Below are 26,288 nucleotides of genomic sequence, written 5' to 3'. Positions count from 1 at the left end.
ATATTTGATATCAAAAGACACTCGGGTGAGATTCTCTATATATAGCGCCTAGTATCCAGCTGACTAGTTGCTCACTGGACGCTGTAATCAGAATTTGATTATTATTACCCCGGATAACCTAAGCTCCTTGTGAGGCGCTAGAAGGTTAATAGTCACATTACTTATCCCACCGGGTACCCATTGTGCCAGTTATCCGACTTCCATTTTTGTGGATATATCCCCGGATATATCGAGACATCGGTCGCGCTATAACGCAATAGTTTCTCCCCGGTAAACTGCATTCCAGTCTGTAGTACCACAGAATTACAGCGTTTATGAAATCTCTGTAACCGGAGACATAGTGGTTGTGAACGACTGTTGATACCAAAGCAGAAATACATACATACATACATACATACATACATACATACATACATACATACATACATACATACATACATACATACACATACATACATACATACATACATACAAACATATACATACATACATACATACATACATACATACATAACAAATTTCTTACGCCGTTATCAAGCTATAAGCGAAGAGGTGATGAGGAATATATATGTATAGTAGGTAGTAACAAACAGAGGTTAACAAGAACAAGAACAACTAGAACAAGAACAACAGGTAACTGATGTCTAATTGGACAGGTTACACGCAGGCATGGATAAAATATAACATTTCTAGAAATCACGACAGGGACAATAGAGGGTTTCTCTTAGTTTCATATATTCCTTTGGATTTCCAAATTAATTCATATAAAATATTTTTATTCAATATGTAAGGGAAATGTGACAACTAACACTGTGTTTTTAAAGCATCAACGCAATTATAAAGGTGAAGCGCTCAGTGCTGCGATACCAAGCGAAAAACATCACACATTACTTCAGTCTTATATATTAATAAACATGATAATATAGCTATATGATAAGTTGAAATATCACATTCCTTAGAAATGTAACTATAAGAATATTTCAAACTTCAAATACACATTAACCATTCATAGTTAGGTAATAATTCACTACGAATATGTCCGCTATTTACAAACGCAAATCTACAATGGATTGCAAAAGTTATATTCCAGTAAAAACAGATTTGTCACTAATTCAGATAAATTCTTATCCAAATAACACATCCCCTGATTTTAACGTATACAGAGCATAGTTTGACATTCGTGTCATGTGTCGCAGTTCATATTTCGTTTTATTCTTTTGCGACAGACTTTCTAATTAACACTAATGCTAAAACATTAATCATTACTGTAAGTACTACCATTTTTTGCATCCTGCGATCTTGTGGAATATACCAGAGACCTTCAGACAATCAACGTCCTGCCTGGGTTCATTAGCGTGTGTGTTGTACATACAGAGTGTCATGCTGATGATGAAGACTTTTCTACCGATTGTAGTCTTTGAAGGATCCTGTAACGTTGTGGCCTGATATCAGTTCTCCTGTTATATCTGCATAGTCGGGATCACCAACATGCATCATGACCCGCATGGGTCTGTCAAAATCTACATGTTTAACAGTGGTGTACACTGTGTTATCAGCAGCATTGATAACTGACAGTTTGTTGTTAGCTCCATCCAGTACAAAACACAGTCGTAGGTCAGAAGACTGGCCAACTCTGTTCTGGGTGAGTGGGGTGTGTCTGAGGCGGGTGTTATTATAGGCAACCCGGAGACACAGCTTCTGCTTGTGGTCGGGGCATGTAACAACACTTACACTCAGTCCAGTGTGTTGATGGTAGGGAGAATCTACAGGGGTGGGGGTCAGAGCAGTCTCTAGTATCATACAGCTGTCTGGTATAGTTTCTTTGACAGAGAACCAAAGGTTAAGTTGATAGATGTACTGTTGACCGGGGCTGTTTCGGACCATCAGAGGACTGGACGCCAGTACTGATCTGAGTTCTTGTATCCGACATCCTGTATCAGGAGAAGGGGTGGTTGGTGGAGTGTTGGTGACTACCCGCCTAGATACGCTTATATCACACCAAGCTGTTCCTGGGTCCCATTCCAGCATAGGGCCTGTGTACAGAATAACATTCATAATTGATACAAAGTATTTCCATTGCAGTGAACAAGAATTTATTGATATTTTAGAAAAGAAACGCCAAATATGGAGATAAAACAAATGTATGTAGGTGTACAATAGCTTTTAAATGAACCGTGTGATAGGATCCAAACGACGAACTTTACCTCCAGGGTAAATGAACTGGGTCTCATGTTACTATTATAAATATCACACTAGAGTGATGTCTTGACACATGTGACAGAAAACGTATTGAAGCATCACCAAGGACACGATGCCCCCATCCGGAACTACTCACATGTTATCTCCCCTTCAGACAACTTCCGGTCCATCTCCATCACTGAAACAAGGCAGAGGTCACGTGATGTCTCCACAATATCATGTATATGGTATGGCACTGGTAAAGCAACCCCACATACCTTTTTTTTGAAACGGACGGCTTTGCAAAACAATTATAATCACCTTTGTGGTGCAGTGGAGCAGGAGAGAACGACCTGAGAGCGGAGAGAGAGTCTGAGATCGGAAGATAACGGATTGATCCCCTGGTCGTCTCATACCACAAGCACGTTAAAACATGGTACTTGTTGTCTCCTTGTCTGGCTCTCAGAATTAGGGGACAAAACAAGGACTGGTATGCTGTGACTCAGTGAGTCATATACTCCCATACTACTTTCGGTCACTCACTCGAAAAGATGTCGAAATGACATCACTTGACATGACACTGCACCCGCCATCTTAGTTGAAGTATATTCAGCACAATGCAACAATGTCATTGTACAACAAATGGAACTGGATCATCGATCGGACCTCCATTGCGGTAAGTTAATTTCACACTCACTATCACCCGGTTGTTGTTACGTTTATGCACATTTTGATATTTACTTGATTTATGCATCATGCTACTCAGAAGTCGCGAGGGTTTGGGAAACGTTGCAGTAGGACACGATCTCTTACATTCAGTGTTATTAGGCTTCCAAAAGAGAACATTATGCATGTTGTTGTGAAGGAGGCCTCAGGGAGTTTGCACCATATTAATTTTATGCTGGATACAAAAGATAATTCGGCTATCAATGGTAAGTAGTATGTATTCATCCAGAGTTGCGTTCGGTTTTCCATCTAGTAAGCGTATGCACAGCCCAGTGACACTGAACGTCATTAATTTGTTCCCTGTAATTTCTGAAATGTATAAAAAAAAAATCAATGCAACACAACAAATAACTTCAATCCTCTAAGCTATGAAACTTTCGCTCACTTCAGTCGGTGGGAATGGTTGCATAAACTTTATAGCACGAAATGGGAAATCAAAGTTATTTTAAAAAATTCTGGTCGACCTGACTGTGGGCTATTAGTTACTGTTACAATCTATTTATGTTATTAAAGATGAATTTTCAGTAAGAAATGACCGACGTATACTTGTTAATTACCGTAACACTAAATGGTGATCAGGTGCATGGATGCTGGAGTCTTGTTTGTCAAACATTTCCAAAGGCTATATTAATGTAAGGAGTTTACATAGTGTATTCTTCAAATTTTCCCAATCGATCATTTTCAATTTCGGATGCAAGTATTTCCTCTCTAAACAAGAGCCAGAAATAAACGTGTTGCCCGCGCTAAAACGTAAGGCGTTTACGATGACTGCTCCTCGGCAATGCTGAATCGGATTTCGATCACCATGTTTTTTCCTGATACATTATCTATATTGAAATTGACTTAGTCTCTGTTCAGGCAATGTAGGACTAAATAACTCTCTTATGGTTCACCTGGTTCACCGAAACATTTTGCAAATGAGAAAACATAAATGTTGATCGAAAACTAAACGAATTTGGTTACAGTGCTCGCAACGAAACTGTACTGCAGCTGTAACTGTTCAGTGGCATTGTGGTATGCCACCATCGATAGATCACTCACTCACTAAAACACATATCCACCCTAACCAACCAGCCACTGACATACCTACCTACTCACGTGCCAACTCACTAAAACACCCACCCATCCTAACACACCCACTCTAACGACACACCCTAACCACTCACTGAACCAACCAACCAACCACCAATACCCACCCAGTCACCCACTCAACCTGTAAACCACTCACTCACTCACTCAGCCAACCAACCAACAACCCAAGCCCACTCACTCATCCAATCCGACTCACCCAACCACTCACTCACTCACGAACTAATTTTATACTACATACCTGTTGGTAACTCTGCTGGATCCAGAACGATGGTATTGTATGTTACAGAATCTGTCGCTATTGTCAGCCTGTCTGTTGGGGAGAAAGTGACTGACCTGACCATCCCAGCTGCTTTGATGCTATCACGAAGATGATGTATGTTTGCCTCCACAAAGTTCACACCAGTCCTGACAAAGGATACCTCTTGTTGCGTCTCGTCCAACATGGCTCTCAAAGAGGCAGCTGAAGACTCCATCACCTGAAGATCCTCTATCCTATCAGCTTTACTTCTCATTAGTTTTGTGTAGTCAGAAGAAGATTTTACTCTTGCCTGCAAAACTCTTGTTGATTCCAGTGACTCCTCTGTCAGTTGAAGATTCTGAGCAGATTTATCTTCAACATCTGACAAGAGGACTGACCTCCGTTGCTTCAGCTCATTGGTCAGATTGTCAAAGGTTTTGTTGATATCATCTATGGCAACCCTCTTGGACATTTCAATGTTCTTCAGCTTCTTCATTAATTCTACTTCTGTTTTGTCCAGTGTCTCTGACTTCACATACATCTTTGCAAAAACGTCTTCTATGGATTGCGACAGTTCTTGGTGTGCTTCATCCACAGACACAACTTTATGTCCCTTCCCTTTATCGTGATCTACTACAGTGCATGACACACATACAACCTTGGTACAGGTGTGGCAGTAGAACTGTAGAGGCTGCTGGTGTTGACTACACTGATGTCGACGACAGAAACTCTGTACAGGTCGCCCCTTCATCTCATCAAAGGTAACTATTGTATGTGTCTTTGTTGTTACATTCCTCCTGTGGGCATTCAGACAGATAGAACAGAGAAATACCCCACAATTGTCACACTGGGCTTGAGCTGTTTCCTTGTCAGGACAGTCTGTACATGGAAGATGAAGACAATTCTGGATCTTGAGGTAGTCCACAGTCGTCAGGATGACTGTCTCTTTGGGCAGAGATTTCACTCCACCAGGCAGGTTATGTTGGTGTCGACACATGGGGCAGCGTATGGTCATAGAGACGCCACTGTAGGTTTCCAGACAGGGCTGAAATATGGACTGGAGACAGCATGGCATACGACGAGGTATTCGTCTTTCCTCGTCAAAGTGTTCTGTGCATATTGGACACTCTGTCAGAAGGTCCTTGATTGCAGCCACTGAGACAAGATCGGACATGTTTGTCTGGCAAGAGACATAATGATCATCGATGTGTGGCAGTTGGAGACAGTGGTGTAATGTATATTTAGACGTGAGCAATGCTACGTACCACAACCCTCCTCTAATGCTGAGAAAACTATAAAAAGATATGGTAGCCTTTTCAAAGCTATGTAAGGGGAGCTAACTCTTGCTTCTCATCTAACATTACATCCCAAGTTACAAAAAGACTAGCATCTGTGTGGAGATCAAATCCTACGTTGAATATGCTGTTTGGATACTAGACCATTGTTACAGTGAAGTTAGTATTTCCATCAGCGTCCTTATTGCTATAATCACTGTTCATGTATTGTACTGTTTGTTGGTTTCACACTGAGTTCTGTTTCAGGGTCGTTTCTGCTTAAATAACTATAATGAACTTTCCATGTGTCAATCTATCTTTGACAGTAGACCAGGTTGACCTAGATCATTAACCTGTTGACAGTCGACATGAGTGAGGTGAGGTGAATTTTGGGTTTTACGTCGTGCTTGAGAATATTTCGCTCATATGACGACGTGCATGCGTGTGTATGTGTACGTGCGGCTGCTTGTACGAGCCAAGACTTAAGCTGGTTTTATAGTGCTAGCCCACTGAGATACAATGCCGCAGTGAAGCACGAATACCCCACTCAGACACATTATACTGACTCCGAGCCGACCAGTCCTTGTTGTACCCATTAATGCCGAGCGCCAGGCAGGGACCAACAAGTACCGTCTTTTTGGTATGACGCGGTCGGGGATCGAACCCGCGACTTTCCGCTCTCCGGGCGGACGCTCTAACCACTACACCACGGAGGCGGTCCACAACAAGTAATTTAGGTACCACTCAAACATAACATTTGCTAAAGTTAGGTTTAACAGAAAGAAAAGTCTTAGAAGTTGGCGAGGGTTGAAGACGACCACATTCATCACTTAGCTCTTGTTTACATTCTTCAAAGGCATTTAGAAGTTGATGTAGTAATACAAGACAAATATTATGGATAACAACAATGTTATTTCTCGTTAGAAATAAATCAAGAAGTTATTATCTATAAGATGTGTCTTGTATAACATTCAGGAAGTATCTCGAGATTTAAATCAACCTGTAAAATCACTCATCCAACAGAAAGTTTGATACTGAAAAATATGTTCTTTAATTCCTAATGAACATCTGAGTATCTTCTGACTAACCAGCGACTAGAGTGGAGATGTTAGAAGTTAGGTGTCTCCACACACTTATACATACACTTTTTCTTCACTTTAACTGACTTTCGTTCTAATTATATGAAATTGAATCAGTATGAATAATTCAAATGGAATGTGTAGACTAACAACTAAAAAAGTAGATCTGCTGCATACAATGTATTTTGATGACTCCACTTTGGATGTCACAGATAAAAGCAAATATATATATCAGCACAACAGCGCTTCTCACAGGCGAAAATCTTAAAGCAGGAAAAATAAGTTTATGTGAAAACTCATATTGGCAGTACCTGCGCTAGTAATGTATAATACGATACTGATTGAGAAGGACAAGTCTCACCATTTACATCTGTTATATTATCTCTTTCATGGGAGAGGTTGCGAAATGATATAAATCTCATGAAGGTCGGGAAATTATAATAATACCCAAGAACGGCAAATTTGGTTTAAACATGGTGCCTCCCTCCTTACATCATCACAACCCCACGACAATACGTTTCCGCTTCAAGGTCGAAATTCTGCACAGTGCAGTAACTGTATCGTCTTAAACCACCATATTTCATTTACCTGTTGATAGGAACCAAGAAGTCACGTGATATTCACATGAAATAATTCATGAACCACTTAAACAGAACATTTGACACATTTCATATGCTTAAAAATAGCGAAAAACAACCAAAGTAAACATTTCTGCCAGCAGAATCTCATGGTATCACACTTTGTCAAGGGTTCATAGCATCCTATATCGTCAGGTGGTGATAACAATCAGGAGGTAACGCAGGGTTCAATCTGTACCATCACTTCTCCAGCTTGAAATCTGTACACATCACGTTGGACACGTTGTATAATTCCAAAAGAAGAATAATCTATCAAACTGTCTAACTGTCTTACCTTTTGAGAGGTGACAGTTAGGGGGTGTTGTACAGGAGGCGTCTAGATACATGTACGCAGACACAAACCTAACAATGCATTATCTGCACACGCTCAGAAGGTCAGTTGTAAGTAGTGTACTTCGATCACGCCGTCCATTGTTTCATGGACGTAAGCTAACATTAAATCAGCACAATAAACCTCTTCAAGGGTGTGGTTCGGTCGTAGAAGGCTATCACAAACATTACTATTCGAAACCAAGATAATATGTTTCTGCCACGCTTTAAGGAAGAACTTCTGCACGGCAAGTTTCGTCGTCTTAAACCACCATGCCTGAGTGTTGTACTCGTCTGAAAAGTTCATTATTATTTGGAATCCTTCTGCACATGTGCAAAAGATAAGGGTTAGGCTGAGATTAATCTGTTTTCGTGTCCGCTGAACCCTGTTGCCATTGGCGTTCTGCACGTGTTGCTCGAGGCTGCAACGTTTTGCCTTTAACTGTGCAGAGTTACCCACCTTAGACCGGGTTAGCAACATTTGGAGACAGAAGACTATGTCTCCTCACGTGGGTAGGTTGTAACACATTGTATTGGCCACCAGAGGTGAATTTGCACACACAAGTGATTTTAAAGAAGAGCAATGCGAGTACTCAAGTTGTGATGATAACCAATCTGAAATTCCTGGCTGTGGTTCTTGCAAGGCTTTTATAAAATTCCTGAGACTGGAGCTGCGCCATAACTTTACTCCAGTGAGGGTATCTAACCTTACCTTCGGATGTGATAACCCAAGCCCAGTGATCTGATAACCAATACTACCATCTACCCTTGATAGTAAGCCTTTTTCATCTGGAACCAATGTCTCTTCGAATCAAACGCTTGAAAACATCCGGATCTAACAATTTTTTATCGAAACTGTAAATACAAAACATTATCAGTCACTTATACTGTGGCACAGTTTTTGTGTTCATCATGAATAGTAATAAAAAGCAAAACAAAACGGATACGTGAGCACGGGTTACCCTGTCACCTGGGAAGCCCAAATCACAGTATTCGACTCTCCCAAATGTTATCTCCCTTCATAAAATAATTTAAAGTTATCTCCCCTAAACGTTGTCTTGTTCCGGTGAGTAGTTTCATCAAAATGGCCCTATGTAAATGGCCGTAATTCCACCTCAGACCATCACGCTATCGCCTCCAAACCGATCAATTTTCATGACACAATTGTCAGCATAACGTTCGCCACGTCGACGGAAAACTCGCACACGGCCATCAGCTCTGTGAAGCGAAAATCTAGACTAGACTGTGAAGAGGACATGATTCCACTGACGTTGAGTCCAGCTCACATGCTGTCGTGCCCACTGTAGACGTCGTTGGCGATGTTGTAACGTCAAATCGGCCGTCTTGATGGGCGTCGTGCGATGATCCCAAAACGCCGTAAACGTCGACGAACGATTTGTTGTGATATCCGTCTCTGTCCAGGGATGGTTGGTTGCTGGCTGGAAGCGGTTCCGGAGGTGTGTCTGTGGAATCCAGTTATCTTGACGTCGGGGCGACCACTACAGGGGACGGTCTCTGACGTGATTTGTCTGTTGGTGTCGTTGCCACAAGTTCCATACTGTGTTTCGATGGACATTGAAACATCTCGTTGTGAAGTACCGGATTGGAGCATTCCAATAACTCGCCAACGTTCATTTTCTGTTAGCCTTAGCATAACAATTGTTTAATTCTGCAGAGAAATTTGATGTTGTTTCAGGTTGCACTCCTTCAACGTGTCTTTATCAGGTAATGAAACATTCTCTCCACTACCCAGGTTTAAATATCCACAGTCTAACACATTCTTTACAAAATTCCTAGTACAAAGTCATTTTTTCATGATTTGCAAACATTACCTTGACAGATGCGTTTGGATACTCTGTCATAGTGCCGTGAACCCTTTTTTGTTGATTTGTATACAAAAGTTAGTATTCATTAAAAAATATCCGTGTCACAAGAACTTTTGTTGCTGGGTTTATATATATACTGAAGAACTGAATGGCCAAGCAGTGTATTAAAGAGGAAAAGAGAAGAAACTAACTGCACAGAAACAATAACGTTTTTTATACTGTCAATACAAAGTTAAGCGCCACCCACTATATTTTGTCAACATAGGTTGTCTCATAGGAATCTTTCAGAAAAAAACAATCATAATTTGGTTTAGTACTTTTAGTTTAAAACCAAAACCATTATGGAAATTATCTTTTACTTTAAACAGGATGTGTCAGGATGTATGCGCTTTTGGAAAACATGCATTTTGTTTTGAAAAGTGAAAATCAGAAATGACTGTTATATGGTCACATGATTGTCATTTTTGACAAGTGAAACCTAAGTTTAATAGTGTTGTATAAGCAGAATAGGAATTGCTATTTTGCTTTTAAAAGCAGTGCCATCATATCTTTAACAATATTTCCTTTAATTGTAAATACAAATGATTATGATATCCCTAATTCAGTTACCAGATGAACCTTCTCTAAATATGGATTGGTCTTCCAAATTTTCATCAAACACATGTACATCACTTGTATCAGAATCCTGGTCATGGGGGTACAATAGTGGCAGTAATGTTGTCAATGCATTGCAGATTTTCCATATTTTGTACGCGGAATTGGAAATAGTTATAAAAATTATACCGTGGCATATTCTGTAATTTTTCACCATTTCCACGTGTCTCTCTACATGGATTATCAAATTTGCAATTCGTCAATTACTCTCTTTTACGTTTTAATGGAGGGGTGATTAAATGTAATCCTTTAGGGGTTGTCAGGTCAGTTATAAGAAATCCTTTATCAGGCATTACTGCATCTCCAAACTCACACAAGTTTAATATACCAGATAATGTAGTAATTTGTCACTTATAGCTCCAGACCATAAATCTGACACAAAAATGCCAATTGAACCATTTAATGTGATATGCGTTTATAGTGACTATACATTTGTGATTGTCTTGCTCCTGAATACGGCTTCTCAATGAATATTTCTGTGCACTCTATTACAACCCGTGGTTGAGGGTATATATCATTAAATCCTTTTGGCATAGTAGCATCACTAATGTCTCATTTTGGCTGGGAAATATGAAATGTCCTATTTTGTACATAAGATCAATCCACCTGTTAATTGTCCGAGCACAGGTTGTTCTGGGATCATGGAAACGGTTAGCTATATCTACAACTAAAAGCCCAAGTCGAAGTAGCAGTGAGGTGACTATTATAATACTGGCCACATAAAGAAACTGTGCACACAGAAAATATAAATATAGGCACACAGCGTATTTATACATAAATACATTTGTGAACATAGCAAGTATTGGAGACAATCAAACGCTCATGCACGTGCCAGGCGACGTGACGTCATTGACGGTGGCGTATAGCTTTGTAATGTGTTACTGAACGTGCAGCCCGTACAGCTGCACACAACATGTGAAACTCTGAAATTGCTGTCACTGTTGAAAGCTTGATCTTTGGTCATTTAAACGTTCACAAATCCACATGAGAAGTCACATGCACATCACGCCAAGATTAACATCTGTTCAACGTCATGAAGCCATTGGAATGGTTCGAGCTGGAATGAGCCAACAACAGGTGGCAGCACTTTCCAATGCCATCGTAACACGATATCTGCATAGGTCAGGCGTTATCGAAACAGTAATGACGTCGCCGTCCACCCACATTCTGGGCGTTCCCGACGTAACCGTCAAGACAGGACAAGTGGATTCCGGTGACTCATCTCAGATACAGGTTTCAGACAGCAGTGACCACGCCCCAGACCATTTCCCAGGCCTCCAATGCTCATTTGGTAGCCTCTATGCGTCGTCGTTGCACTGCTGTGCTTCACGCACATGGTGGTCATACCCGTTATTGATTTTGTGACTTCGTCGTGTGACACCTTACTCGATTTTGAACTTCTGACGTCATCGTTACGGATATTGTTCATGTTCTTTTGACATTTTCTTGTGGTCCGATACTTCAGCTTATAAAGTGTCCACATCATTTCGTCTTTGCTGTGTTGTATTCTAATTATGAAGGCATTTTCTGTGTGCACAGTTTCTTTATGTGGCTATTGTATAATTGACTTTATTGCTTTAATTGCTGCTCTTGTGTTACACTGCCTTCGAATGTGTACTGTCACTGTGATACCTTTGTAGTGAGTTGTAAGCTTTGTTAATTTTAGCTACAGTTGTCACACGTGTTTGCTGTTGGTTGTTTTATGGACTGCTTCCCGGATAACTAAGTAACATGGACTTTCATGTGTCAAACAATCTTCGACAGGAGACTAGGGTGACCTGTACCTTGTACCTGCTGATAGGAACCAGGAAGTCACTAGATATTCACAGCAAATAATAACAGTACCACTCAAACAGAAAATCTGCCACTCATCAGGCAATATCAAATGACAGACAAGTCAATAAAACAGAGAAAAAGTAACAATTGACATTCCCTATGATTCTGACAGCAGTGACACAACATTAATGGCAATGAACTTTGGGGCAGTAGGGTAGCCCATGGTTAAGGCGTCACGCCGAGACCCGGGTTCGTTTCCCCACATGGGTACAATGTGTGAAGCTCATTTCTGGTGTCCCCTGCCTTGATATTGCTGGAATATTGCTAAAAGCGGCATGAAACTAAACTCACTCACACATTCAGGGAGACATGCAGTGGTTATAATGCCACCCTGGATATCATGCCATGTTTTTCCAGAACGGATTTCCTGCATATGCATATGTAACACCCTGGTAATAATGCCAAACTGGATATAATGCCATATGACAATGGTTTTTGGAACATTTCCCCCTGGTTATAATGCTAATTACATAATATACAATATTAATTATAATGCCAACTGTCTGTAGTATTACCTTAATTGGTTAATTGAAATGACTCAAATTAATTGACTAAACTCATTAATGCTTTAGGTAGTCATGTAATCCCAGATGTGATAATATACTTCCTGCCACCTACAACAAGTCACCTGCACCCCAAGACGCTGGGATTATCCAGTCATTCAAGGCTCATTACAGGAGACATCAGCTCAAACACCTTGTTGATTGCATAGAACCGCTAACTGTCCTACCTGGTTATAATGTCACCCTGGATATAATGCCATATTTTCTACTGGACAAACGGTGGTATTATAACCAGGGTATACTGTATATTATCAGGTGTTGATGAGATTGATGAGTGATCTCCAATTCATCTGTTTATGGGAACCAGGAAATCACTCGAAATTCACACCACATATTGTTAAAGTATTAGTCAAACAAAACATATCTTACATTACAACAAATATTTAACCCCAGACAATTTAAGAAAGAGAGAAAAAGTAATATTGCGTAAACATCGGACGGATGGTCCCTTTAAGTATTGCGATATCCGTGCATCACACGCGTGACACGGTGAGCCAATCAGGACTGAGCATTGTTAGCGGGTCGTCCGTGCTGTATGTGTGCATCAATCTCGTCTTGTCTTCTGTCCTGTGTAGTCGTCACGAATACATGTTTTGTGTTATCCCTTACAGTATGAATATACATGTATCTGTTTTTCAGATTACGTCACATTCTGTAAATACTCGTACAAAGTCGGATATAACGTGAATATAAAAACCACAAAATATGTTTAAATTTATTAGTATATTTACATAACGTGCTGTCCTTCTCGGGCACTGCGCTTCTAAAATCTATTCTCGGCGTCATTAATGAAGGGTCAAGCTATTGGTAACACCATTTCTTAAAAGTTGTAAAATCTTCATTTTGAGGTGATATGACGACGTGCATGCGTGTATGTGTACGTGCGGCTGCTTGTACTAGCCCAGACTTAAGCTGGTTTTATAGTGCTAGTCCACTGAGATACCATGCTGCAGTGAAGCATGAATACCCAAATCAGACACATTATACTGACTCCGAGCCGACCAGTCCTTGTTGTACCCATTAATGCCGAGCGCCAGGCAGGAACCAACAAGTACCATATTTTAACGTCTTTTGGTATGACGCGGTCGGGGATCGAACCCGCGACCTTCCGCTCTCCGCAAATTGTCAATATGGAAATCCACCTGCCACTTAATGGCAATGATTTGCACGTGCAAGTCGCTATATCCATAGAAAGTAGAGGACAATACACATGCATTGATGCATATTCACTGTCGTTCACTGTTCAGGTACCTGTTTGAAATCACAGCTTAAAATGAGACGTTTTTTACAACTGATGTTTGCTAGTGCTGTTTTAACTTTTGTCTGTATGTCACGATGTGTCACGTTTGTCAACACATTAAACATTATGATGACATTCTTAGTTCTATCATTTCTGAGAAACTTTTCTTTACATGTGTTATATATCATTTGACCCTTTATTTATGACGCCTAGTAGAAATGATTGTGCCCTGGGTATTCCCAAAAATAGACGAAGACTTGACATTATGATTTCCCGAAGCTTCTTTTCGTTCAGAACACCCTGCGTTCATTAGTCATCAAGTGATCACGTATATGGATTCTGTTGACAAATCTTGCTAAAATGAAGATCTGTATCGGTGTGAATGGAGATATACAGCAAATACGCTTAACTGGCGGATATAAAGAACTGTTTCTTTTGTCCCAGACTCTGACTGTATGATATAGTGGCATTGGCGGATCCAGTGGTTCTACACACACACACACACACACACACACACACACACACACACACACAGAGAGAGAGAGAGAGAGAGAGAGAGAGACAGACAGACACACACAGAGACACAGACACACACAGAGACACAGACACACACACACACACACACACACAAAAAAAACAACACACACACAAAACACACACACAAAACACACACACACACACCTGAAAATGGCTTAAGACCGCATTGAAGATTTTTGTTTGCGTTGGCGGAGCCGGGATGGAGTTTGTTTTCAGCAATCCATGCTTGTCATTAAAGCGACTAACGGGATCGGATTGTCAGGCTCGGTAGTTGCAATGCCATTGTATCCCCATTGCGTAGTTCGATGCTCATGTTTGTGATCACAGGATTGTCTGGTATATTTTCGATTATTTACAGACCGCCGCCAAATAGCTGGAATTTTGCTGAGTGCGGCCTTAGACAACAGACAAATAGACACTAGCTGGAATCCAAACTACATCACTACATCAAGTGCATAAGCCATTTTAGAACAGTTTGTTGCGTTATTTTAAGAGCAATTGTTTCATGTAATTTACAAGGTAAAACGGTGAACATTCATACGTCTATAGACAAAGTGTTCGCCAACACAACAGTATTCGTCCCCACTCTTCCTGCAATTCGATGGCCAGTTGTGGAAGTGTCTGAGGCGTGTTTTGACGTTGACGTATACGTCGATCGAGTTCATCCCATATGTATTCTATCGGGTTTTGATCTGGCAATCGGTGGGTTACTGAAGGCTCATTCTAACCCGGACCTTCACGGGTGTTCTCGGTGCGAGACCGCCTCCGTGGTGTAGTGGTTAGAGCGTCCGCCCGGAGAGTGGAAGATCGCGGGTTCGATCCCCGACCGCGTCATACCAAAAGACGTTAAAACATGGTACTTGTTGGTCCCTGCCTGGCGCTCGGCATTTATGGGTACAACAAGGACTGGTCGACTCGGAGTCAGTATAATGTGTCTGGGTGGGGTATTCATGCTTCACTGCAGCGTGGTATATCAGTGGGCTAGCACTATAAAACTAGCTTCAGTCTGGGCTAGTACAAGCAGCCACACATACACATACACACGCATGCACGTCGTCAAATGAGCGAAATATTCTCAAGCACGACGTTAAACCCAATTTCACCTCACCTCACCTCTCAGTGCGATCTTGGGCGGAACCGGTCTGCAGAAAACGACCCCAAATTCGAGAGATGGTGATCTGATAAACGTTGAAATGTTGGGTAACTGCAGACTGCGACTCCCCACCTTCAAGGCGGTCTATGGCGATGTTTCCATTGGCGACACTCTGTCGTGGCATGATGATTTCCTCTTTTCCAGGCGAAAACGAATGACAAATTAAACACAACGTTTGCCTTTTTATTTTGATCGACACCACATGCACGTGTTTTCTTGGTGACTTTTGGGCTAATATTTCTTAAAACGCTTCTAAAACAAGTGGAAAAGTTAAAATTGCCGCGTTTTGTCGCTGAAGCTGTTTACAAACACACAAAGATGACGTTTTGGAAAGAAATAGTATATTTGTATTGTTTTGCCGCAGCTACATTAGTCCAATATTCTCAAAATCACCTATGCGTTTCTTTTTCTGAAGGGTGTATATAAAATGATATGTAAGTTCAGTGTGAAATCTTATATCCATCTACTAAAGTGTTGTAAGTGAGTTGGACACTGACACTTGACATAAATATACCATGAATTCATAGATACAGTTCTCTGGATCAAAACATCAAGCAGAAAGTCACAAAATAAAAAAGGTTTCAATTCAGTGAGCCATGTTTTCTATGTGTATTTCTAAGGAATATCTGTGTCGTCTGGCGTGAGATTTGTTGTCTCACACAAGTCCTCCTGTTTATGAAAAGCTAAACTTTAGATTTAGTCTGCAGTATGAAATAAAGCAATGCATTTCAATGATAAGACTAACGACGTCTGATACCTCTAGCGCCCCAACTATATACTGAGTCAAGAAAGAAACTTCACATTCTTTCTTCAGGGAACTATAAAAGAACAAGAGATGGTAAGATGGTTAAATTGTATATACTGTATATACAGTATATACTGATTCAAAAAAGAAACTTCACATTCTTTCTTCAGGGGCACAGCCCCAACACCTACGTCAGCGCCGGTAGCAATGTAGTCGTAGGTGTCACTGGCGTCAACTGGCATGTCCTTGACCTAGTGGTATGACAGCAGATCCTCGGTGAATAATCTGGCTATGGAATGCCACTATTGCCTACTGAACTGTTGCTAAACCCGACCTCCAGTCTGATTCCTTGGGACTGATAAAGAAGTGGTCCCTTCTGGAGTGACCCCGGGGCAACGGCAGTCACAGACTCAGCACCAGCACCTGCGTCATCGTCGGTGGCGATGTATTTGTGGGTGGCAGTGACCTCAGTCGACAAAACACGTTGTGTGCTAAGATAACCTCAAAGCTTAAACTTGTGTATGGAATTCCACTGTTTCCGTTTCCCACTAAACTAACAGCGTATCGTGCACATAATACAACCACATTTACACACAGTAGGCACCCTATTGGTGATATTCATTGACATGTTGGTTATTTTAATATCTATTTTTGTTGTTTTTAGTTGATAAATAGGGTAAGAAGTATATTCCTTTTTCATATATACAAAATATATGCCTTGCGCAGAAATGGGGGTTTAAAATCAAACTTAAAAGATCTGGTGACTTACAGGATATAAGAAATATATTCCCTAACCAAATATGCTTGGTATTTGATATTAAACCATTGTTTTGCTCCAGGTTTTTGCAACTTTTCAGTTCCCGGTTAAATTTTGGCGGCCATCTTGGATTTTGAGCTAAAAAAAGCTTTCACATTAATACTCAGACTGGAACCAAACATTTAAACTCCTTTAACATATAAACACAAAAGAATATATGATTTGCTTTCATCAAAAAACTTTCATGGAATCACATAAGCTACCTGACTACTTATAAACATATAAAAATGACACTATGGTTATATGTCAAGTGAAAATATCTTAAAATTAGAAATAGCAATCTGGTAGCTATAAGAATATTCCAAACTTCAAAAACACATTAACCATTCATAAATAGGTAATTATTCACTACGAATGGGTCAGTTATTTACAGACGCAAATCTACAATGAATGCCAAAGGTGATATTCCATTCAAAACAGATTTGTCAGTAACTCAGAATAATTCTGATCCAAATTACACATCCCCTGATTTTTAACGTAAACAGAATCATAGTTAGATATTCGTGAGTGTTACAGTTCATATTTCGTTTTGTTCTTTTGCGATAGACTTTGTAATTAACTCTTATAGTAAAACATGAATAATCACTGCAAATACTAGCATCTATTTTTATCATTATAGGATATTTATATAGGGCACATATTAACTCAACTAGTGCTTGCTCAAGGCGCTGCACGATCAGTGTTTCGGGCATTGGCGTCAGTACTGCACATGTAGAGTGTCATGCTTCTGATGAAGACTTGTCTACCGTCTGTTGTTTTTTGTAGGATCCTGTAACACTGTGGCCTGATATCAGTACTCCTATTACATCTGCATATTTCGGATGACAAACATACATCATGACCCACATGGGTCTGTCAAAATCGACATCTGTAACAGTGGTGTACACTGTGTTATCAGCAGCATTGATAACTGACAGTTTGTTGTTAGCTCCATTCAGTACAAAACACAGTCGTAGGTCAAAAGACTGGCCAACTCTGTTGTGGGTGAGTGGGGTGTCGCTGAGGAGGGTGTTATTGTAGGCAATCCGGAGACACAGCATCTGTTTGTGGTTGGGGCATGTAGCCACACGTACACTCAGTCCAGTGTGTTGATTGTAGGGAGTGTCTACAGGGGTGGGGGTCAGAGCAGTCTCTTGCATCATACAGTTGTCTGGCATACTTTCTTTCACAGAGAACCCAAAGTTTACTTGATAGATGCACAGTTGGTCGGGGCTGTTTCGGACCATCAGAGGGCTTGACGCCAGAACGGATCTGATTTCTTGTATTCGACATCCTGTATCAGGATACGGATCAATTGGTGGATTGTTGGTGACGACCCGCCTAGATACACATACAGCGCCATAAGCTGTACCTGGGTCCCATTCCAGCATAGCGCCTGTGTAACAAATAACGTCCATAATTAAACCATCTCCATTGCAGTGAATGATAATCTATTAATATTATAAAACAGAAATTAGGAGATGGCACAATTTTTCTATCTGTAAAGTAACCTTTAATTGAACCAGCGATCTTAAGCTCTTAGGCAAAATAACGGGGTATCATGTTAGTATTGTAAATATCACACTAGAGTGATGTATTGGCCAATGTGACACAGAAAACGTATTGAAGCATCACCAAGGACACCAGGTCCTCATCCAGAAGTACTCTCCTTCAGATAACTCGAGCTCCCCTTCAGATATCTCCCCTTCAGATAACTTCCGGTCAGTTCCTCTATCAATCATATCCAGCCTTAAGTTTTGTAAACTCCTTCGTTTGTTTTTAGAAACAAGAATACCAAGCCGCCTCCTGTCACCGAAAATCAATTTTCTGGGCCTACCTGCACCATATCCATTTGCAATATTTTTCAAAACACGATAAACAGTGGACAAAGGGATGTCTAGCTCTTCACAAACTAATAAAAAAGGATTAACGGAGTTGTCTCTCTTGAATGAAACCATGCACTTGATAGCTGGTCAAGGTTGTTTATACTAGAACTCCAATTAAACATATTCTAAAATCCTCAATAATTTCTGGTCATACTATATTTTTATTATCCACACATACATACATACATACGTACCTACCTACCTACCTACCTACCTACCTACACACACACACACACACACACACACACACACACACACACACACACACACACACACACACACACACACACACACACACACACACACACACACACACACACACACACACACACACACACACACACACACACACACACACACACATACATACATACATACATACATACATACATACATACATACATACATACATACACTCAGACCCTGGTATGCTGAAGGTGTGTAACTGGCTGTTACATCTCAGATAATTCGAGCAGCATGACCAATTTGCCTGATCGGATTGATTGACCAAATCGCATTGGGTTTAAAATACCAAGTTGTGAATTAGTTTTGTACTACATACCTGTCGGTAACTCTGCTGGATCCAGTATGATGGCATTGTATGCTTCAGAATCTGGCACTATTGTCGGCCTGTCTGTTGGGGAGAACGTGACTGATCTGACCATTCCAGCTGCTTTGATACCATCACTAAGATGATGTATATTTGCCTTGACAAAGTTCACACCAGTCCTGACAAAGGATACCTCTTGTAAAGTCTCTTCCAGCATGGTGTTTAAGGGGACAAGGGAAGACTCCATAACTTGAAGATCCTCTATCGTGTCAGCTTTACTTCTCATTAGTTTTGTGTATTCAATAGAAGATTTTACTCTAGACTGCAAATCTCTTGTTTTCTCCAGTGCATCCTTTGTCAGTTGAAGATTTTGTGCAGATTTATGTTCAACATCTGATAAGAGGACTGACCTCCTTTGCTTCAGCTCATTGGTCAGGTTGTTGATATCATCTGTGGCAACCCTCTTGGACATTTCAATGTTCTTCAGCTTCTTCATTAATTCTGCTTCTGCTTTGTCCAGTATCTCTGACTTCGCATACATCTTCACAAAAACGTCTTGTATGGATTGCGACAGTTCTTGGTGTGCCTCATCCACAGACACAACATTATGTCCCTTCCCTTTATCGTGATCTACTACAGTGCATGACACACAGACGACCTTGGTACAAGTGTGGCAATAGAACTGTAGAGGCTGCTGGTGTTGACTACACTGATGTCGACGACGGAAACTCTGCACAGGTCGCCCCTTCATCTTATCAAAGGTAACTATTGTGTGTGTCTTTGTTGTTACATTCCTCCTGTGGGCTTTCAGACAGATAGAACAGAGAAATACCCCACAGTTGTCACACTGGGCTTGAGCTGTTTTCTGTCCGGACAGTCTGTACATGGAAGATGAAGACCTTTCTGCATCTTGAGATAGTCCAGAGTCTTCAGGATGACCGTCTCTTTGGGCAGGGATTTCACTCCACCAGGCAGGTTATGCTGGTGTCGACACATGGGGCAGTATATGGTTGTATTGCCTCCACTGTAGGTTTCCAGACAGGGCTGACATATGGACTGGACACAGCATGGCATACGACGAGGAATTCGTATTGAGTCATCAAAGTGTTCTGTGCATATTGGACACTCTGTCAGAAGATCCTTGATTGCAGCCACTGAGACAAGATCCGACATGGTTGCCTGGCAAATAATGATCATTGTTATGACTCAGCGTTGTTCCTTGCCATATACATTGTACCTGGTGACATGCGGTAAAGGGCAGTGGTGTGGTATGTATTTAGACTTATGCTATATTTAGACAGAATTCTAGAATGTACTGCAACCGTCCTCTGATGCAGAGAACATAACAGAATGATCTGGTAAGGTTTGTGTGGGTATATAAGGGAAGCTTACTCTGGCTTCTCATATCAATATCAATATTGTATTCAGCCTTAATTGTTATTTTTTATACTTGATCATTGTTGCAGTGAGTTGAATACTACCATCACTTTTAGCTTCAACTTGACGAGGGTTCAGGCAATATCTATCAAAAATAGATAATCATGTTTCTTACCTTATGAGAAACGACGGTAAAGAAGGTTTTAAGAGAGGCTTCTACATACACCTGCAACGCATACACCTACACATCCCTTCTTACACCGTATCTGCTCATGCGCAGTAGATACGTTCGTTTTAAGGTCTACACAATATGGAAAATTCCAATGGAATGTGCTGTGTCACAACAAAAAAAAAAAAATAAGTCAACTGTAAAGAGTGGACTTTGATCATGACATGTGGGTGTTAAAAAGGGGCGGTAATCGGATATTGTCTCACTTATATACAGTACAATGATCGGTAGCGTCGTCTTAAACCACCAAGGTTATGCTCGATATCCTTTGGAATCCTTCTGCACATGTGCAAGCAGATACAATCTAAGTAAACTTAGACTCAGTATTATTCGTTACACTGCTATACTGAGTCTAACAAAACTTGTGGAAGGTCGCGTCAGGTAACCTTTTCAATTGACCAATTAGAACACAGCTTACCAAATCGCGATAGTTGACATTCGCACATACCTTTTGAACTTTTACCTCGAAAAAGTTTGGTACCCGAACGATTTTGAATGCTATTTTCCGTACGATTGCTTCCGAGTGATGCACATGGAGCACGGCACAACCGTGAGTAAACAGTCACTGAAAATAGCGTTTTGTCAGTATTCAAGGATGTCAGCTTGCGGAAATATTAGCTAATGATAACCATGTCAAGATTACTTAGACTGCAAATGTATAAGTGTATATCTGATAATGAGAATATCTGTGTTTGTGTGCCTTAACCCGTCTCCATTGGTGTTATGCATGTCTGAGTGAGTGAGTATGGTTTTACGCCACTTTTAGCAAGTTGGGTTGAGTTCTATGCTGCTTTGGGATATATTCCAGCAATAACATTGCGTGGACAAGGGAAATGGGCTTCACATATTGGACTCAGGCCACAGCATGAAGGACAACATGCTACATCCGCTTGGCTGTCCCACCGCCCCTCTGTGGTCGAGCACTCATAAGGAACCATCTGCTGCTGGCGGGGATGTTTAGTCCCGGCCGACCTTGGCACATGGGTACACAGGTAGATGATGTTGTAGAGGCCGATGTTGTCACGGCCGACGCCGATGCTAATAAAACTATGACTGCTGAATGATGATATATTGATTTTGGGTGTGAACAAAATATGTCGTGGTGATAGGATGAATCGTTATTCTTAGACGGAGATTATTGTCTTTTCCCAAATGTGTTTTTCGACCCCAAAAGAATGCTTTGAGACATCAAAGTTCCACAGAGCGGTGGTTGATTTTGTAATCCAATCGCACTGTTATGCATAGCCCTTTAAAGAAACTATGCGTATACATCATTTTAGTGGGAGATCTTATCCATCTAACATATGTTATATTTGGGATTACACGTTCTTAGTAAAGTACAGATTCTAGTACAAAAACAGAAGTCGGTAGTCCAGACTGCGGATTTTGTGTACCCCTCTGATCAGTATACATTGGCACGGCTCTCAGAAATTGTAATCCCAAATATAACATATGTTACATTTGACCACTTTCTAAATGGCATTGTGTAATCATACGTGACAGCCGTAAGGTGGCTGAGCGGGCTAGGCGATTAGGTGCCTGACTCTGCGGGTGTGGGTTCGAATCCAGGATGCGTACTTTACTAAGTGTAATTCCAAATATAACATACGTTACATTTGACCACTTTCTAAACGGCATTGTGTAATCTTATTCATCTACTAAAGTGTTTGCAAGTGAGCTAGTGAGTTGGACACTGACATTTTGGCACATTAACATATACAGTGAGTTCACACATACAGTTATCTAGTTCTATACATTAAGCGGAATGTCAAAAAATAAACATGTTTCGATTCAGTGAGCCATTGTTTTCTATGTGCATTTCTAAAGAATATCGTTGTTGTCTGGCGGGAGATTTGTTGTCATACACAAGTCCTCCTGCTCGACTTTAGATCAATATTCTGCATTTCTGTGTTGTCTGACAAAGTACCTCTTACGTACACCCCAAACGAGCTGTAAGTTTGACAGCAATTGCAATGTTCCTGACCCTGAGTTCCCGTCTGAGCTCGTGGGGGTGACATAAAAGCTGACAGTCCTTGAGTGACCCAGGGGGAAGGACAGCTACAGACACAGCTCCAGACACAGCGCCACCACCTACGACATCACTGGGGGCGATGTTTCTTCACACTGGCCTCAACCGAAATAACAGACTGGTTAACTTTCTTACCTTTCGAGAACTGACAGTTAAGAGGTGTGGTACAGTAGGTGTGTACATAACCTGGGGGTTATTTGCACATGCCAAGAAGTTAACTTCGTTGTCAAGAACAATAGAATGCGCAATCTCATACAAAATGAAAAACAAGAAGACAAAGTCATCAATATCCCCCGCAATGGCAAAATACTCTTCATGATTATGTCTACGAGTTATGATTATGTCAAATATTTAGGTGTGTACATAGAAAAGTGGAAGGAGAGTATTGAAAGGTTTTTAAAGTTCTGCTCCAGAAAGGAGCACTATCACCAATTTCAGTTTATGTAAAACTTGTTGCCAAGGAAATGCCAAAAATATTTTATTCAGAAATCAAAAACTACCAAAAGGCACCAGTACACCGCCAGATCTATGTATGTGCCAAGTTTGGTGAAGAAATAGTGAACGGTTTTAGAGTTCAGCTCCGGAAAAGATCACTACCACCAATTTCAGGCTAAGTCGAACTTGTTGCCACGGAAAAGACAAAATATTTTATTCAGAAATCCAAAACTACCAAAAGGCACCAGTACACCACCAGATCTATGTATGGGCCACGTTTGGTGAAGAAACATTGAACGGTTTTAGAGATCGGTACCGGAAAAGTGCACTACCACTAATTTCTGTTTTATTCAAACTTGTTGCCATGGAAACGCCAAAAATATTTTATTCAGAATTCCAAAACTACCAAAAAGGCACCAGTACACCACCAGATCTATGTATGTGCCAAGTTTGGCGAAGAAATAGTGAACGGTTTTATAGTTCAGCTCCGGAAAAGAGAACTACCACCAATTTCAGGCTAAGTCAAACTTGTTGCCACGGAAAAGACAAAAATATTTTATTCATAATTCCAAAACAATCAAAAGGCACCATGACACCACCAGATCTATGTATGTGCCACGTTTGGTGAAGAAACATTGAACGGTTTTAGAGATCGGTACCGGAAAAGTGCACTACCACTAATTTCTGTTTTATTCAAACTTGTTGCCATGGAAACGCCAAAAATATTTTATTCAGAATTCCAAAACTACCAAAAAGGCACCAGTACACCACCAGATCTATGTATGTGCCAAGTTTGGCGAAGAAATAGTGAACGGTTTTATAGTTCAGCTCCGGAAAAGAGAACTACCACCAATTTCAGGCTAAGTCAAACTTGTTGCCACGGAAAAGACAAAAATATTTTATTCATAATTCCAAAACAATCAAAAGGCACCATGACACCACCAGATCCATCTATGTGCCACGTTTGGGTGAAGAAATAGTGAACGGCTTTAGAGTTCTGCTCCGGAAAAGAGCACTACCACTAATATCATTCTAAGTCGAACTTGTTGCCATGGAAACGCCAAAAATGTTTTAGTCAGAATTCCAAAACTACCAAAAGGCACCAGTACTCCACCAGATCTATCTATGTGCCAAGTTTGGTGAAGAAATAGTGAACGGTTTTAGAGTTCAGCTCCATAAAAGTGTACTGCCACCAATTTCAGGCTAAGTCAAAACTTGTTGCCATGGAAACGCTAAAAATATTTTATTCAGAATTCCAAAACAATCAAAAGGCACCATGACACCACCAGATCCATCTATGTGCCACGTTTGCTGAAGAAATAGTGAACGGCTTTAGAGTTCTGCTCCGGAAAAGAGCACTACCACTAATTTCATTCTAAGTCGAACTTGTTGCCATGGAAACGCCAAAAATGTTTTAGTTAGAATTCCAAAACTACCAAAAGGCACCAGTACTCCACCAGATCTATCTATGTGCCAAGTTTGGTGAAGAAATAGTGAACGGTTTTGGAGTTCTGCTCCAGAAAAGACAAATATGCACGGATGGACGGACGGACGGACGCAGGGACGGACGGAGTCCATTTTAATACACACACACCCCACACACACCCCACCCCGCGAAACGCATTGCGGGTGATAGAAAGGCAATTCATGTATAGCAAACTTTGACAACGCTGTGTCGGTTGCCAAGGACCTTTCGGGAAATGACAGTTAAGGGGTGTTGTACAGGAGGCGACCAGATACACGTGCACAAACACAAGTAACCCAAGGTAATATCTGCAAAGGCCCAGTAGAAGGTGATTGATTAGGATCATACCTGCAGTGTCAGCGGGTAATGAGCAATATCAAACTAAGCGAATGGGCAACAAGATAACAGAAGTCATACTACCAGTGTCTGGGGGAATATCGTGTAAAACCATAACCATCTAAATATACCAGATCTAACTTGAAGGATGTTGAGAAACAATAATCATACTCCAGAGAGGCAATATTGTCAAACGAACATTATGTGCAACCAATTATCAGAGAGAGATCGACAATTTTCAATAACGTACTGGCAATCGGACATTGTTTGAACTCACTTGTATACATTTCTTACAATAAGCGGATGTGGTTCTGTCGTAGAAGGCTACCACAAACATAATCGAAAACAGAATCGATCAAAAATAAACTGGTTAACCTTCTTACCTTACGAGAAATGACAGTTGCGAGATGTTATTAATGCGGCGTCTAGAAAGATACATGTACACGGACACAACATTACCTTGGCGTTATCTGCACACGCCCAGATTTTACTTTCGTGGTTAAGAACTATGGAATGCGTCGTGTCATTTGTAGATAAGTGGGTAAGTTGTCAATCATGGGGGTATCAAGGACGTAAGCAAACCTTACATCAGCATTATAACGCCTCATATATAACGCCTCTTACACCCGAAAAGGCGTTCAGCATTGGGAACACAATGAATAGGAATTCATATTGGTAGAAGGGGCAAGAAGGGAAAATAGTTGACACTACCAGTGTCTGGGGTAATATTGTGTTACACCATTCTGGCCTGATTAGTCCATATGTAACTTGGAGGAGGTTGCAAAATAGCATCATTACAAATAGCATGAAGGTTGAAAAACCAATAATATTACTCAAGAGAGGGAACATTGTTCAAACAGGACTCGTCTGTGGTTCTGTTATTACAAACAATCATCACAGGGAGATTGATACTTTGGTAATTTTACAATAACGTTCTCACATATAGTTATTACTGAACAATTGTCCTGAAGGCTACTGCAACATAATCTAAGCGATTCTGGGAAGCGATTCAGGCTTTAAAGAAGACATTCTGCACAGCTAATTACATCGTCTTAAACCACCATGCCTCAGTATTGTAAAGCCAGAAAAGTTAATGA

The 26,288-nt window shown here is 40.8% G+C and overlaps 1 protein-coding gene across 3 annotated transcripts; it reads right to left on the bottom strand.

Moving 5' to 3' along the window:
- Window positions 1-1,151: 1,151 nt before the first annotated feature.
- On the bottom strand, window positions 1,152-25,645 carry LOC124259675 (E3 ubiquitin-protein ligase TRIM39-like). 3 transcript variants are annotated; one of them, XM_046693851.1, is made up of 4 exons: window positions 25,575-25,645; window positions 19,333-20,499; window positions 2,336-2,377; window positions 1,152-2,033 (listed from the first exon to the last, which is right to left on the bottom strand). In XM_046693851.1, the coding sequence occupies exons 2-4, from the start codon at window positions 20,204-20,206 to the stop codon at window positions 1,402-1,404; spliced, it is 1,548 nt and encodes a 515-aa protein (XP_046549807.1). In that variant the 5' UTR covers window positions 20,207-20,499; window positions 25,575-25,645; the 3' UTR covers window positions 1,152-1,401. The 3 variants fall into 3 exon arrangements, with proteins under 3 accessions (XP_046549807.1, XP_046549806.1, XP_046549808.1); XM_046693850.1 differs by lacking the exon at window positions 25,575-25,645 and adding an exon at window positions 25,081-25,097; XM_046693852.1 differs by lacking the exons at window positions 2,336-2,377; window positions 19,333-20,499; window positions 25,575-25,645 and adding an exon at window positions 4,235-5,137.
- Between the last annotated feature and the right edge of the window lie 643 nt (window positions 25,646-26,288).

The sequence above is a fragment of the Haliotis rubra genome, unplaced genomic scaffold (assembly GCF_003918875.1).
Source record: "Haliotis rubra isolate DU_JTF1 unplaced genomic scaffold, ASM391887v1 Scf732, whole genome shotgun sequence".
Lineage (NCBI taxonomy): Eukaryota > Metazoa > Mollusca > Gastropoda > Lepetellida > Haliotidae > Haliotis > Haliotis rubra.
This window is presented reverse-complemented; position numbering and strand designations above follow the sequence as displayed.

Bases quoted from the DNA above. Each gene is read 5' to 3' on its own strand.
- LOC124259675 (XM_046693851.1), bottom strand. From the start codon at position 20,206: ATGTACAGACTGTCCGGACAGAAAACAGCTCAAGCCCAGTGTGACAAC. The intron at 2,378-19,332 runs GTATGTAGTACA...GCCTTGTTTCAG, and splicing joins TCCAGCAGAGTTACCGACAG to TGATGGAGATGGACCGGAAG. The intron at 2,034-2,335 runs GTGAGTAGTTCC...TTCTGTACACAG, and splicing joins GTCTGAAGGGGAGATAACAT to GCCCTATGCTGGAATGGGAC.